We start from the raw sequence: 12706 nt of genomic DNA, 5'->3' as shown, positions 1-12706 counted from the left end.
TTTATGCAATTCACGTATCTATGGTTTGGCATGATGTGGTCACTATCCATTAGAAGCCATATGCCAACACTTCACACTGGTGAACCAAAGAGTGGTCTACTTCCCCTTGCATGTGACTTCCACACAAACCCCTCAATGGTAGTTCCAAGAGGCCCAGGCAATCATCTCATCGGCTGGTTCTCACACTGCCCCTGACAGGAGTGGGCCACAGGTCCAGCCAGGCTCCTCAACACCCCCTCCAAATCCCTTGGTAAACCCCTTCTGGAGAAACTCCACTTCTGAATGCTTTATCGATGCAGGTTACAGATAAGATCTCACAAATGACCTCTATAGATCAGGGAAAGTTAAAAACTCACCAAACTAGGGGCGCCTGGGTGGCGCAGTCAGTTAAGCGTCCGACTTCAGCCAGGTCAAGATCTCGCGGTCCGTGAGTTCGAGCCCCGCGTCAGGCTCTGGACTGATGGCTCAGAGCCTGGGGCCTGTTTCCGATTCTGTGTCTCCCTCTCTCTCTGCCCCTCCCCCGTTCATGCTCTGTCTCTCTCTGTCTCCAAAAAATAAATAAACGTTGAAAAAAAAAATTTAAAAAAAAAACAAAAAACCTCACCAAACTAGTCCAAGTCCTGCCTGCAGTTAAGTTTTTAAGTAACAAAACCATCTCTTAGACTTCCCAACTTGCTTGAACATAAAACGGTCCTATAAATGCACAGAGCATACCCTAATCTAAAAATGAACGCAAGCTAGAGGTTCCAGCAGACAGCAGGAATGGACGGCCACAGGATAAAGATGTCTGACTAACTCCAGACTGTCTTGTCTAACCAGGAATCTACATCACGACTGGAACAGACTGGATCTAAATCCTCCAGCAGGCTTCAGGGCAGAGCTGGAGGTCCCCAGGACCTGAGGAAAAACCTCAGAACTCCATGCTCAGAAATAAACCCCAGGGCCTCTGTGTTAATATCAGCAGCTTACAGAGCCCTTATCGTAAACACTCAAACCTCAGGATGTGGGCTGGAAAAGACACAATCCCGGCAGTAAATCCCTGGTCACCCAGTTGGGATCACACCCTCCAGCAAGCAGTACGCTGCTTTACCCCAAGAAGGACTTCCAGTAACAGGCAAAGGGCTGGGCCAACGGCCTCACTGAGGACACCTTATCAGCAAATATGATGTCCTCTTCAGGAAATGGAGTGAAAATGTGTTTCCACATGACAATGCAGGGGAGGAAAATCTGCCCCTAAAGCAATTCAATAACATTAAAAAATGAGCCTCAAATGTGCAGGAAAACCCCTTTAGAGAGATGCACACGTGAAGAACTAAGAGGAACCCACCTAGTTTTAAATAAAAATGCACCTTCCAATAACAAAATGCGGAGGGATGTAGTCATACACTCAGTCATTCCTGGAGTGAGGACAGTTAAGGGCACGAGGGGATGGGCAGGTTCTTCCAAATTTCCGCCAACTCCTGGGTGAACCAGCCTGCCCTGCTTTACACTCAGCCCCCGTCCATGACGTGGAGAGCTGGGAACAAAACCAACTAATGCCCAAATGGCCAAGGTAACAGAAATCAAGAAATAAGATGCTTTAAAAAATAACTGATAAGTAAATAACAATACAAAGGACACATATTAGTACTGTACAAATGCAGATTTATTTTTCTTCCTTTCATTCATACTATGAAAAATTGTTAGGAAACCGGCTTACATACAAAGCACCTCTGGAATTATGCGTTTCTTCAGAAAACTTATAAAAAATAATGAACATTTAAAAATTCAAGTCCTTTAAGTATTTTACATTCCTGAATGTTAAAACTCCATGTGTTTCCTAGTGTATAGTACAATTTAAAAAAAAAAAACTCATAAAGTGACACTGACTTGAATTCCACAGGATCCCTGACAATTAAAAATATGTTCATCCCTATAAAGTGAATTTGTTCTTCACAGGCAAAACAATAGATAGTTAAAGTGTATTTCTCTGATCAATTCATTGAGATTTATTTTATTCTCCAGCTAATTCCTACAGAAGACCAATGGTAATTTATAGTTAGTTCAAATAAGTTAACAAAACATATCCGAAATGTTAATCGCCACATGCATGATTCTAGGAGAGTGACAATATCTATACATACCCAAAAAACCATTTCACCAATTAACAAGAGCCAATGTGGCTCATTATTCCCTGGGGCAAGTCTTCTTCAAGAAGACATGACATTTTTCCCTTGGTCCTGCTCTGGCTCTCTCTGAGTAGCATCTCTCCCCCCACCAGAAAGTAAACGATTCCAGGCTGAGAGTCAAGAAATGTAGTGCTTAGCCTTATGATTTTGGAAGGTTAATGAAATTTGAAGGGACTCTCTGACCATCCATCCAGATGAACTTCCCCACTGAGATGAGATCACCTCTGAGCGTGCACCTCAACATGGGATGGGGACTGGATTATATTCCTTTCTCATCACTCAAGGACAAGGTAACACGATTGGTTTAACGGTTTAACAGACCACTAGCCAGACAGGTTGGTAATGTGATCTATGGAAATCATCCCACATAAAAAGATACATTGTACCCAGGGGCATGTATGCCTGAGTGCGGGCTAAAAGAACAGGAAGGTATCTCTCATTATTAATGTCAGTATGAGAAAAGCTCAACTACATTGGTGCAAGTTTAAGCACACTACCACTGAGTTGCTAAAAAGGTTTCAAATACTTGATATGAATTTCATAGTTCACAGACTCCAAAAGGAAAATTACCACATTTCTCACCTGACTGAGTCCTTTTAAGCACCTTTGTTAAGGACAGATGTTGGGTGGGGAAGCAGGGCAGGATGGTGTGAGTAGGAGGTGCAAAAAATTTTTTAAAATCTAGAGGTTTTTTAAGTTTTCCAAATATTTTACATTTTCTCTACCCCTGAATAATGCGAGCTGCAGAATGGCCCCAAGTGAAAGGAGCTGCTTCCACAGACTGTGAAGTTCAAGATCTCATCAACTCCATACCCAATTACCAGTTGAAGTTGGTCTTTACAGGTAAAAGTTCCTGAGGCTTTCTTTTTCAGTCCGTCTTCCAAACTTCACCTTTCCTGTAAGAAACCTAACAAAAGAGAGAACACAAACAAATTCAGGGATTCACTGTTAGGGGAAGACAGAGGCATGCTTTTAGAGAAAAATCACCCATCCATTTCAAAAAGGAACTTCTCCAAGTGGCTGGGTTTTCCTGAGCTGAAGATAAGCCACTGTAATTTAAAGACTAGTTGCAAGATGCTAAAACATCCTGATAAAAATACAAAATTCCACCAATTTCTGCCCACAAACGGCACAAAATATTGGTAAATTTTGCTTTTTTTTTTGCTTGTTTTTTTTTAACTCACAAAAGAATTTTGTTTTCCTATTTAATGAGGGAATTGGACTAATAAGCTAGCTTTCATGATTTTTTTCAAGGCTAAAAAAAATTTCACAAACCCCTTTATGGTTCTAACATATCAACAAGTCAAGTGTCTAGTGAGATCAGGAGCAGACACAAACAGAAAACAAAATAACCCATTATATAGAGTTTGTGAGAGACATTTTTTTCAAGGTTGTTTTGATGGAAGAGGCTGTGATTATTTGGTTATCATAGCACAGAGGCCATTGTTGTCAATAGGCAGAAGCGTCTATATGCAAATAAGCAGATTTCCACATGTGAGCGTTAGTAATTTACAAAATTTCAACATTTCCAGGAATATGAATGAAAAATTTGGCACTAAAACTAGATATTCTATTTACTTGAGGCTTCTGCACCCAAAACCTACAGGGGAGATATGCCCACAAGATCTCAAAAGCATTCTGAGTGATCACACAGTGATCTTACTTTTCATACAAACTTGTGGGGCATATACACATTTTTACATTCTTTTTGGAATAAAAAGTCCAACTAGAATTCCAAATAAAAACCTCTCTCTGACTTACTGAGGCTTTTGAGAAGTAACACTACATTTGTTAACTATGGTAAGAATGTATAATAAAGTTTAGAGTTGGTTTCACTGATGTACTAGATCAAACCATACACACACAAAAAAGACGAGCTTACACACAAAGGAAGGAACCTGCAGTTTTCTGGATTGAGACTAGAAACTTGAGCCCTCCTCTGGGCTCCACTTTTGCCACTTGAGGTTCACTGGTGCCACCCAGTGGCCTCCCCTGGCACTGCTTCAGTGCCACGAGAGGCCTAGAAAGCTGAATGTCTCAAGTACCATAATGACATTTTTAACTACCCCTTAGAGAGCCTTACTACCTGCCTGGAGCTTTCCACGCATTATCTTTTTCATTCTCACAATAAACTTAGGACACAGGGGTTTTTGCATCCATCTGCCAAAGCGGAACAGAGAGGCTTAAAGTTAGGTTGAGCATTTGCTCCGTCACAAAGCCAGCCAGCACTTGAGATGGGATCTCAACCGTTCCTCTGATCCCACACACAAACCACTCACCTTTACTTAGATTGTGGCAGCCCACGTGCTTACCCTACATTAACATAATTCTCTGAATCCAAGCTCACAAATAAGCAAGCAACACATTCTATCATAGAAACTGGCTCTTTGAAAGACAGAGCTTGATTCGAAGTAAAACGACTAAGAGAATTTCTTGCTCACCTTTCAGCACATCTTGGACTTCAACGGAGATGCTTTTCAAGCAGTTGTATAAATTCTGGGCTGTGGCATTACTCTGCTCCTTTTCTTGCCACTTCTTCAGCACCCTAAAGTTATAGATCGTAACATCTTCTTTCTTCTCCTGGATATCTTCAATATCGCTCCTCTCCAACTCCAAGTTGGCAATGGCCATTTTCATCCACTCCTTCCCCAACTTCGCAGCAAGGATAATCAGCTGTGTGTCTGTTAGCAGGTTTCTGGTCTTCGCTCCGTCTAAAAGCAGACAAGGAAGTCTGCAGTTGCTCTCAACACATCATTTATAGCAATTTATAATGAAAATGCATTCTCCTTATACCTGTGATTTGTAACTTCAAAATATATTTAAGTGTCAAAAACTCTCCCCTTTCCAAACTATTATATGGACTAAAGGGAACTATTTCATATAATAACATTAAACCAGGGTACAACGTTCACAATGTTAATTCAGTAATTCAGGGAATGAAGCTGTTTTACAAAGCAGCACAGATTGGGTTGGAATAAAAAGATCGGACACCAAAAATAATTTATATGGCTCAAAAAGAAAATTACATAGTTTTGCCCTCACCCAGCTCGTGCCTTTACCTGAATGTTAGTGCCACATATAAACGCTATCTTAGTGGTCACTAAAGACCCAGCAAGACATCTGAATCCCAATTTCTATTACGCCATCTCCTGGCATTACGGAAAAAAGCACAACTTACAGAAAAGTCATGAGATGGTCTGTAATGTCTATTAATCTCTATGAAACAGAATCATAATCTTGGAGGGACATGTGTTTGCCAAGGTAAACCACTGGCCCCATGAAAAATATTAGCCCTATCACTAATCTAGATTTGCTACTTTTATGTTTTGTAGTTAGTTGCACAATAGTGTTGCAAAGCTCACTGGCTGCCTAGATTCCGTCAAGGATCATAAAGGCATTACAAAATACTGGAGGCAAAATTAGAAGGGAGTGACAGGCAGAATACTTTCTGCCCCTTCTTCAGGATCACAGAACTCTACAGCCAACAATTTACTAATATGAATCTAATCTCTGTACTAACCCTTCCCCACTTCACAGATCCCTTCCAGATTGAAGAAAAGGTCTAAACAATGGCCCGCGCTCTCTAGTGGTTTCTTGAGATGCGGTACACTGCTCCCAGCTCTCAACAGCAGCAGCAATGAAAGCTGCACAGGCAGCCTATGAAAACTGCCAGTTGTCAGGACCATCATAAAACTTATTGCTTCCGATCCCGAACCTAAATTCTAACAAGACCACACGGTGATTCTATTAAGACTGAGTACTGGCTATATTTAAAAAGCATCACACTGATACACTGAGTCTAAAACTACCAGGACAGTGACTCAGTATCTCAAAGAATGTTGTGAAAATACCTTAACAGAAGTAAATCTTTATTAACTTATTTTTTTTTATTTAAAAAAAATTTTTAACGTTTATTTATTTTTGAGACAGAGACAGACAGAGCATGAACGGGGGAGGGTCAGAGAGAGAAGAAGAATCTGAAATAGGCTCCAGGTTCTGAGCTGTCAGCACAGAGCCTGACGCGGGCTCAAACTCAGGGACCGCGAGATCATGACCTGAGCCGAAGTCGGACGCTTAACTGAATGAGCCACCCAGGCGCCCCTTTATTAACTTATTTAGATACCACACTGTCAACTCCAAAAAGGTTGGAAATCCTTAATGTTTCTAGGTGGCATTTAATAATTTTATTTCTATTTCTAGCTGCTTGCTATCAGAGCTCATTTTAAATAGCCAAAAGTAACTGCATGTAACAAGAGAAACTTTTCCTATATATCAATTTAATATAAAAGTGTGTCCCCGTTATAAGATGAATACGGTCTGAGGATCTAATGTACCGCATGGTGACTAGAGTTAATAATACTATGTTGTATACTTGGAATTTGCTGAAAGTAGATCTTATGTACCATCACCACCAAAAAAAAAAAAAAAAAAAAAAGTGAGGGGATGGATGTGTTACTTGACTTTATTGGTAAATATTTTACAATGTGTAAGTAGATCAAGTCATCACATTATATAAACAATTTTATTTGTCAATTATATCTCAATAAAACTAGAAAAAATTATATTCCAGTTATGTTTTAAAAGTAATTCTAGAACCTCATTTATTTTGCTGTTTACTTAGCAAAAACAATATGCGTTTCTGCAGTGATATACAGTAAAGGCATCCACATGTCGTCCTCACAGTCTCCTGCTCTAGAAAGTAGAGAGAATCTTACATCACTTTATAGAGGGCTTATCTGCTTTCAGAGATTCATATCTTACAATAATAGTAAAAGAAAAGGTATTCTGAAGAAACAGCTAATTTAGGGAGTTATATGAGGCCCTTGAAGCCTTGAGACCTTGAGTCTCATATAATTTGAGTCTGTTTTTAAACTTAGGTTTGTAAATTCTGCCTGGGCTTGAATTTTGAGCTACATACTCCATCTTCTGGTGCCTTGGAGTACTGTTGTTAAACATTTTCAGTATCTATTGTATTTTCACAATGATCAAGCCTTGGTCTACGCCATTTATTTGGAAGAAATTGAGACTCGCCTCCAATAATTGAGCTGGAGGCTCTTTTCCCCAGATGTAGCTAGTGACCATGACACCAATGAAGGCATACACGGACATTCACAATTTTATTCATTCAATCGGCATCCATGATCTTCTACATAGATGGCTCCATGGTCACTGCTACAGAAAATGTAAAGATGGACAGTTCATGGCCCCTATCCTTATAGACTGTAAGGGAGCTCCCCCTGGTGCCCCCTTCTATTTAGAGTGAGTGAAGGGGTGGAGTGGGGACTCAAGCTGGAAACAGGGTGGGGCAGACCCAGGAGGACCCTTATCCGGGCCCGAGGAGGAGTTGGGACGCAGAGGGAAGATATCTGGGAGGGCAGGCTCAACTAATGTGGCTCCAGAAGACTGGCCCAACAGCACGGGCTTGGATAAATATTAACGGGGGGAAGCAGGGAAAATAATTTACAGCCACTGATGACATTTTTACAAACCTGAAGTATCAACCTGCTTCATTCTTTTGTCATAGACTTCCTCATCAGATAAGCTGCTATTCATTTTTCGCCGCCTGTTACCTTAAAAAAAAAAATCAACAAATTTGCTTTCCTTATATTATTTTCTACCCACCCTTAATCTGGATTTTTAAAAAAATCATCATCCAGGTACGAACAAATTGAGAATGAATTCAGTTTGTTCAGATGATTAAGAGAATTACAGAACACTTAGATCTTTTTTTAAAAAAATTTTTTACAGTTTATTTTTGAGAGAGAGAAAGCAGGGGAGGGGCAGAGAGAGAGGGAGAGAAAGAGATAATCCCAAGCAGGCTCCAAACCGTCAGTGAAGAACCCGATGTGGGGCTCGAACTCACGAACCAAACCGTGAGATCATGACCAGAGCCAAGATTAAGAGTCGGACACTTAACTGACTGAGCCCCCAGGTGTGCCAGCAGATAATGAAGCCACATTTGCACAGCAAAATAAAAATTCTAGTAGGTAGAAGGAATAAAGGAATAGATTAAAACTCGTTTAATGTCCAGGTAACTAGTACTTACCACTTGTGCTGCTTTTCGAAATGTTCTGATTCTGATCATGCTGAACCCAGTCACCTGTTAAAGTATAATACGCATCAACTGCAAATAGTACAAAATTTGACTTAAGTCAGTTTTTTGAGATAAATAACGAGTACTCTTTTCAACAGGTCCTATAGGGCAAATGTTTCCTACCCTCCAGTCATCCACTGCAACTGTCCCGATTTTTGCCAAACCCATAGGCCAGGTGAAATGTTACTTACTCAGTATTTCTTTACATCTCTAACCGCTGTAAACCGACCACTGGTATCACTTGTGGTATGGATAAGGAAGACATAAAGATAAATATTTCTTATTTTAAATGTATTGATATGTACTCCACCGAAAACAATCTCATATATTATCATTCTGCACTTTGGGAACACCATACGTGGGGAGTTCCTTCTGAACATATCACTGTGACTTTATGCCACCTTCCCTGTTTGAAATGCAATCCCTGCTCCATGAAGAGTCTATGCCTCATGCAGGCCTTCTTTGGGTCCCTTTAGTGAAGATGCCTTAATAGTGACGAGCAATCTCAAGTAACCATTAGTTTAGCCATTCCTCCCCCCCAAATACAGTGGAGACCAGAAACATCTTACAACAAGAGTATCTTCTAAAGTTTTTAAAAAAATGTTTACTTTTGACAGAAAGAGAGAGAGAGCACGAGTAGGGGAGGGGCAGAGAGAGAGACACACACACAGAATGTGAAGCAGGCTCCAGGCTCTGAGCTGTCAGCGCAGAGCCTGATGCAGAGCTTGAACCCACAAACCGTGAGATCATGACCTAAGCCAAGGTCAGATGCTCAACCAAGTCACCCAGACACCCCATAATGCAGAGCACTATTAAATACGTTTTTAAAAACCAACATGAGAGGTCTTATAAAGTGGTCTTTAAAACTACCAAGAGATCTATTCTTAGTCCAAAGAATATAGTATTCAGATTGCTACATGTTAAATACCTCTCTTACAGTGGCATTAGCGGTGACTATTTTCAGGTTCATTTATCTGAACAAATAACGAATACCAAGAAAAACAACACAATCCCCCCCACACACAGTCCCAACTAAGACTTTTTACAGGTAAATAGTTTTTGCTCAGATGAAAGGGCCCGTTTCAACTACTAACTTAAGAGTATAATATTGAGGAGGGAGTTAAGATGGCAAACAAGTAGGGGGACCGGGATTTTCCTCATCCCTCAAACACAGCTGTAAGGAGGTCAGATCACTTGGAACACCCAGGAATCAGTCTGCAGAGTAACAGAAGGATCTCCACAGCAGAGGGAGACAGTTTGGCAGGATCAAGGGCTACCTCAACAAACAAATCAAAGCACACGTGTTTGAAGGTTCAAACACTCCACCACCTCAAGCAAGGAGGAGCTCTGCAGAGGACTGACCAGCGAGATAGAGCAGCCAAATACGCAATAACAGAGTGTGCTCAACACACTCCACAAACACTTCCTGAAGTGCCAGGACCTGAGCAGTGTTTGACTCCTTTTTTTTTTTTTAATTTTTTTTTTCAACGTTTATTTATTTTTGGGACAGAGAGAGACAGAGCATGAATGGGGGAGGGGCAGAGAGAGAGGGAGACACAGAATCGGAAACAGGCTCCAGGCTCTGAGCCATCAGCCCAGAGCCTGACGCGGGGCTCGGACTCACGGACTGCGAGATCGTGACCTGGCTGAAGTCGGACGCTTAACCGACTGCGCCACCCAGGCGCCCCTGACCCCTTTTTAATATAGTAGTACTCACAAGTGCAGGACACATAACAAGCTTTAAAACATGCAAAAGACAGAAACTTAGCCAAAATGACAAAACGGAGGAATTCTCTCCAAAAGAAAGGTCAAGAAGAAATCACAGAGGATTGCTCAAAACAGATATAAACAATATGCCTGAACAAGAATTTAGAATAACAGTCATAAGACTAATAGCTTGGCTTAAAAAAAGCATAGAGGACACCAGGGAAACTCTTGCTGCAGAGATCAAAGACTAACTAGTTAGGATGAATTTAAAAATGCTGTACCTGAGATGCAAAATAAACTAGATACAGTGACAGTGAGGACGGAAGAAGCAGAGGAGAGAATATGTGAAATAAAAGATAAAATCATGGAAAATGATGAAGCTGAAAAAAGAGGGAGAGGAAATTACTAGATCACGAAGGGAGAATTAAAGAACTAAGTGATTCCATAAAACAAAACAATATCCGGACCACAGGAGTCCCAGAAGAAGAAGAGTGAGAGAAAGGGGCAAAAGGTTTATTTGAACAAATTAAAGCTGAGAATCTCCCTAATCTGGGGAAGGAAACAGGCATCTACGTCCAAGAGGCAGAGCGAACTCCCTTCAACGTCAACAAAAACAGGTCAACACCATGACATATCATAGTGAAACTGGAAAAATATAAAGACAGAGAATTCTGAAAGCAGCTAGGGACAAAAAAGGGTAGACATATAACAGTAGTAGCAGACCTGTCCACTGAAATTTGGCAGACCAGAAGGGAGTGACAGGAAATATTCAATGTGCTGAATAGGAAAAATATGCAGGCAAGAATCCTTTATCCAGTAAGGCTGTCATTCAGAATAGAAGGGGAGATAAAGACTTTCCCAGACAAACAAAAACTAAAGGAGTTCATGACTGCTAAACCAGCCCTGCAAGAGATCCTAAGGACTCTGTGAGTGGGAAGCAGCAGCAGAGATTACAAAGGACCAGGGAACATCACAACAAACATGAAATCCACAGATAACACAATGGCGCTAAATTCATATCTTTCAATAATCACTCTGAATGTAAATGGACTAAATGCCCCAATCAAAAGACAAATGGTATCATAATGGATAAAAATAAAAATAAATAAATAAATAAATAAATAGATAAAAAACACCAAGATCCATCTATATGCTGCCTAAAAGAGATACCTGCAGATTGAAAGTGAGGGGATGGAGAACAATCTATCATGCTAACGGACATCAAAAGAAAGCTGGAGTATCCATACTTATATTAGACAAACTAGATTTTAAAACAAAGATTGTAACAAGAAATAAAGGGCACTATATCATAACTAAGGGGTCTATCCATCAAGAAGAACTAACAGTTGTAAATATTTATGTCCCCAATATGAAAGCACCCAAATATATAAATCAATTAATCACAAACATAAACGAACTCATTGATAACAATACCATGATCGTAGGAGACTTCAACACTCCACTTATAGCAAAGGACAGATCACCTAAACAGAAAATCAACATGCAAACAACAGCTCTGAATGACACACTGGATGAGAGGGACTTAACATAGATATTCAGAACATTTCATCCGAAAGCAGCAGAATACACATTCTTCTTGAGTGTACATGGAATATTCTCCAAAACATATCACATACTGGGTCACAAAACAGCCCTCAACAGGTACAAAAAGGTTGATTTCACACCATGCGTATTTTCAGATCACAATGCTATGAAACTTAAAATCAACCACAAGAAAAAATTTGGAAAGCCCCCAAATACATGGAGGTTAAAGAACATCCTACTAAAGAATGAATGGTTAACCAGGAAATTAAAGAATAAATTTAAAAAATACATGGAAGCAAGTAAAAATGAAAACATGACAGTCCAAGCCCTTTGGGATGACTCAAAGGCAGTCCTAAGAAGAAAATACATTTCAACTCAGGCCTATTTCAAGAAGCAAGAAAGGTCCCAAATACACAACCTAGCCTTACACCTAAAGAAGCTAGAAAAGAAGCACCAAATAAAGTCCAAAGCCAACAGAAGGGAAATAATAAAGATTAGAAAAGAAATAAACAATAAAGAATCCAAAAACAAAACCCAATAGAACAGATCAATGAAACTAAGAGCTGGATTTCTGAAAGAATAAACAAAATTGATAAACTCCCATCCAGACTCCTCACAAAGAAAAGAGGACCTAAACAGATAAAATCATGAATGAAAGAGATCACAACTAACACCACAGAAATACAATTGTAAGAGAATAATATGAAAAATTATATGCCAACAAACTGGACAATCTGGAAGAAATGGACAAATTCCTAGACACTCACTCACTACCAAAATTCAAACAGGAATAAATAGAAACTTTGAACAGACCCATAACCAGCAAAGAAATTGAATCAGGAGGTGCCTGGGTGGTTTAGTCAGTTAAGCGTCTGACTTTGGCTCAGGTCATGATCTCACAGTTGGTGGATTCGAGCCCCACGTTGGGCTCTGTGCTGACAGCTCAGAGCCTGGAGACTGCTTCAGATTCTGTGTCTCCCACCCTCTCTGCCCCTCCCCTGCTCATGCTCTCTCTCTCTCAAAAATAAATAAACATTAAAAAAAATTTAGAAGAAGAAAAAAAAGAAATTGAAACAGTTATCAGAAATCTCCCAACAAATAAGACTCCTAGGCCATATGGCTTCCAGGTGAATTCTATCAGACATTTAAAGCAGAGTTAATACATACTCTTTTCAAACTGCTCCAAAAAGTC

General features: G+C 40.1%; 1 protein-coding gene across 1 annotated transcript in view; it reads right to left on the bottom strand.

The window, feature by feature from the left end:
- Window positions 1–1627: 1627 nt before the first annotated feature.
- Window positions 1628–12706, bottom strand: part of LOC122491788 — a 44750-nt gene continuing 33671 nt past the window's right edge. Inside the window, exons 14-17 of the mRNA XM_043595019.1 lie at window positions 8215–8268; window positions 7658–7738; window positions 4610–4879; window positions 1628–3075 (exon numbers count right to left, since the gene is read on the bottom strand). Coding sequence (XP_043450954.1) covers window positions 3056–3075; window positions 4610–4879; window positions 7658–7738; window positions 8215–8268 — 425 coding nt within the window. The 3' untranslated portion in view covers window positions 1628–3055. The remainder of the gene's footprint in view (window positions 3076–4609; window positions 4880–7657; window positions 7739–8214; window positions 8269–12706) is intronic.

This window comes from Prionailurus bengalensis, chromosome C2 (assembly GCF_016509475.1).
Source record: "Prionailurus bengalensis isolate Pbe53 chromosome C2, Fcat_Pben_1.1_paternal_pri, whole genome shotgun sequence".
NCBI classification, from domain to species: Eukaryota; Metazoa; Chordata; class Mammalia; order Carnivora; family Felidae; genus Prionailurus; species Prionailurus bengalensis.
This window is presented reverse-complemented; position numbering and strand designations above follow the sequence as displayed.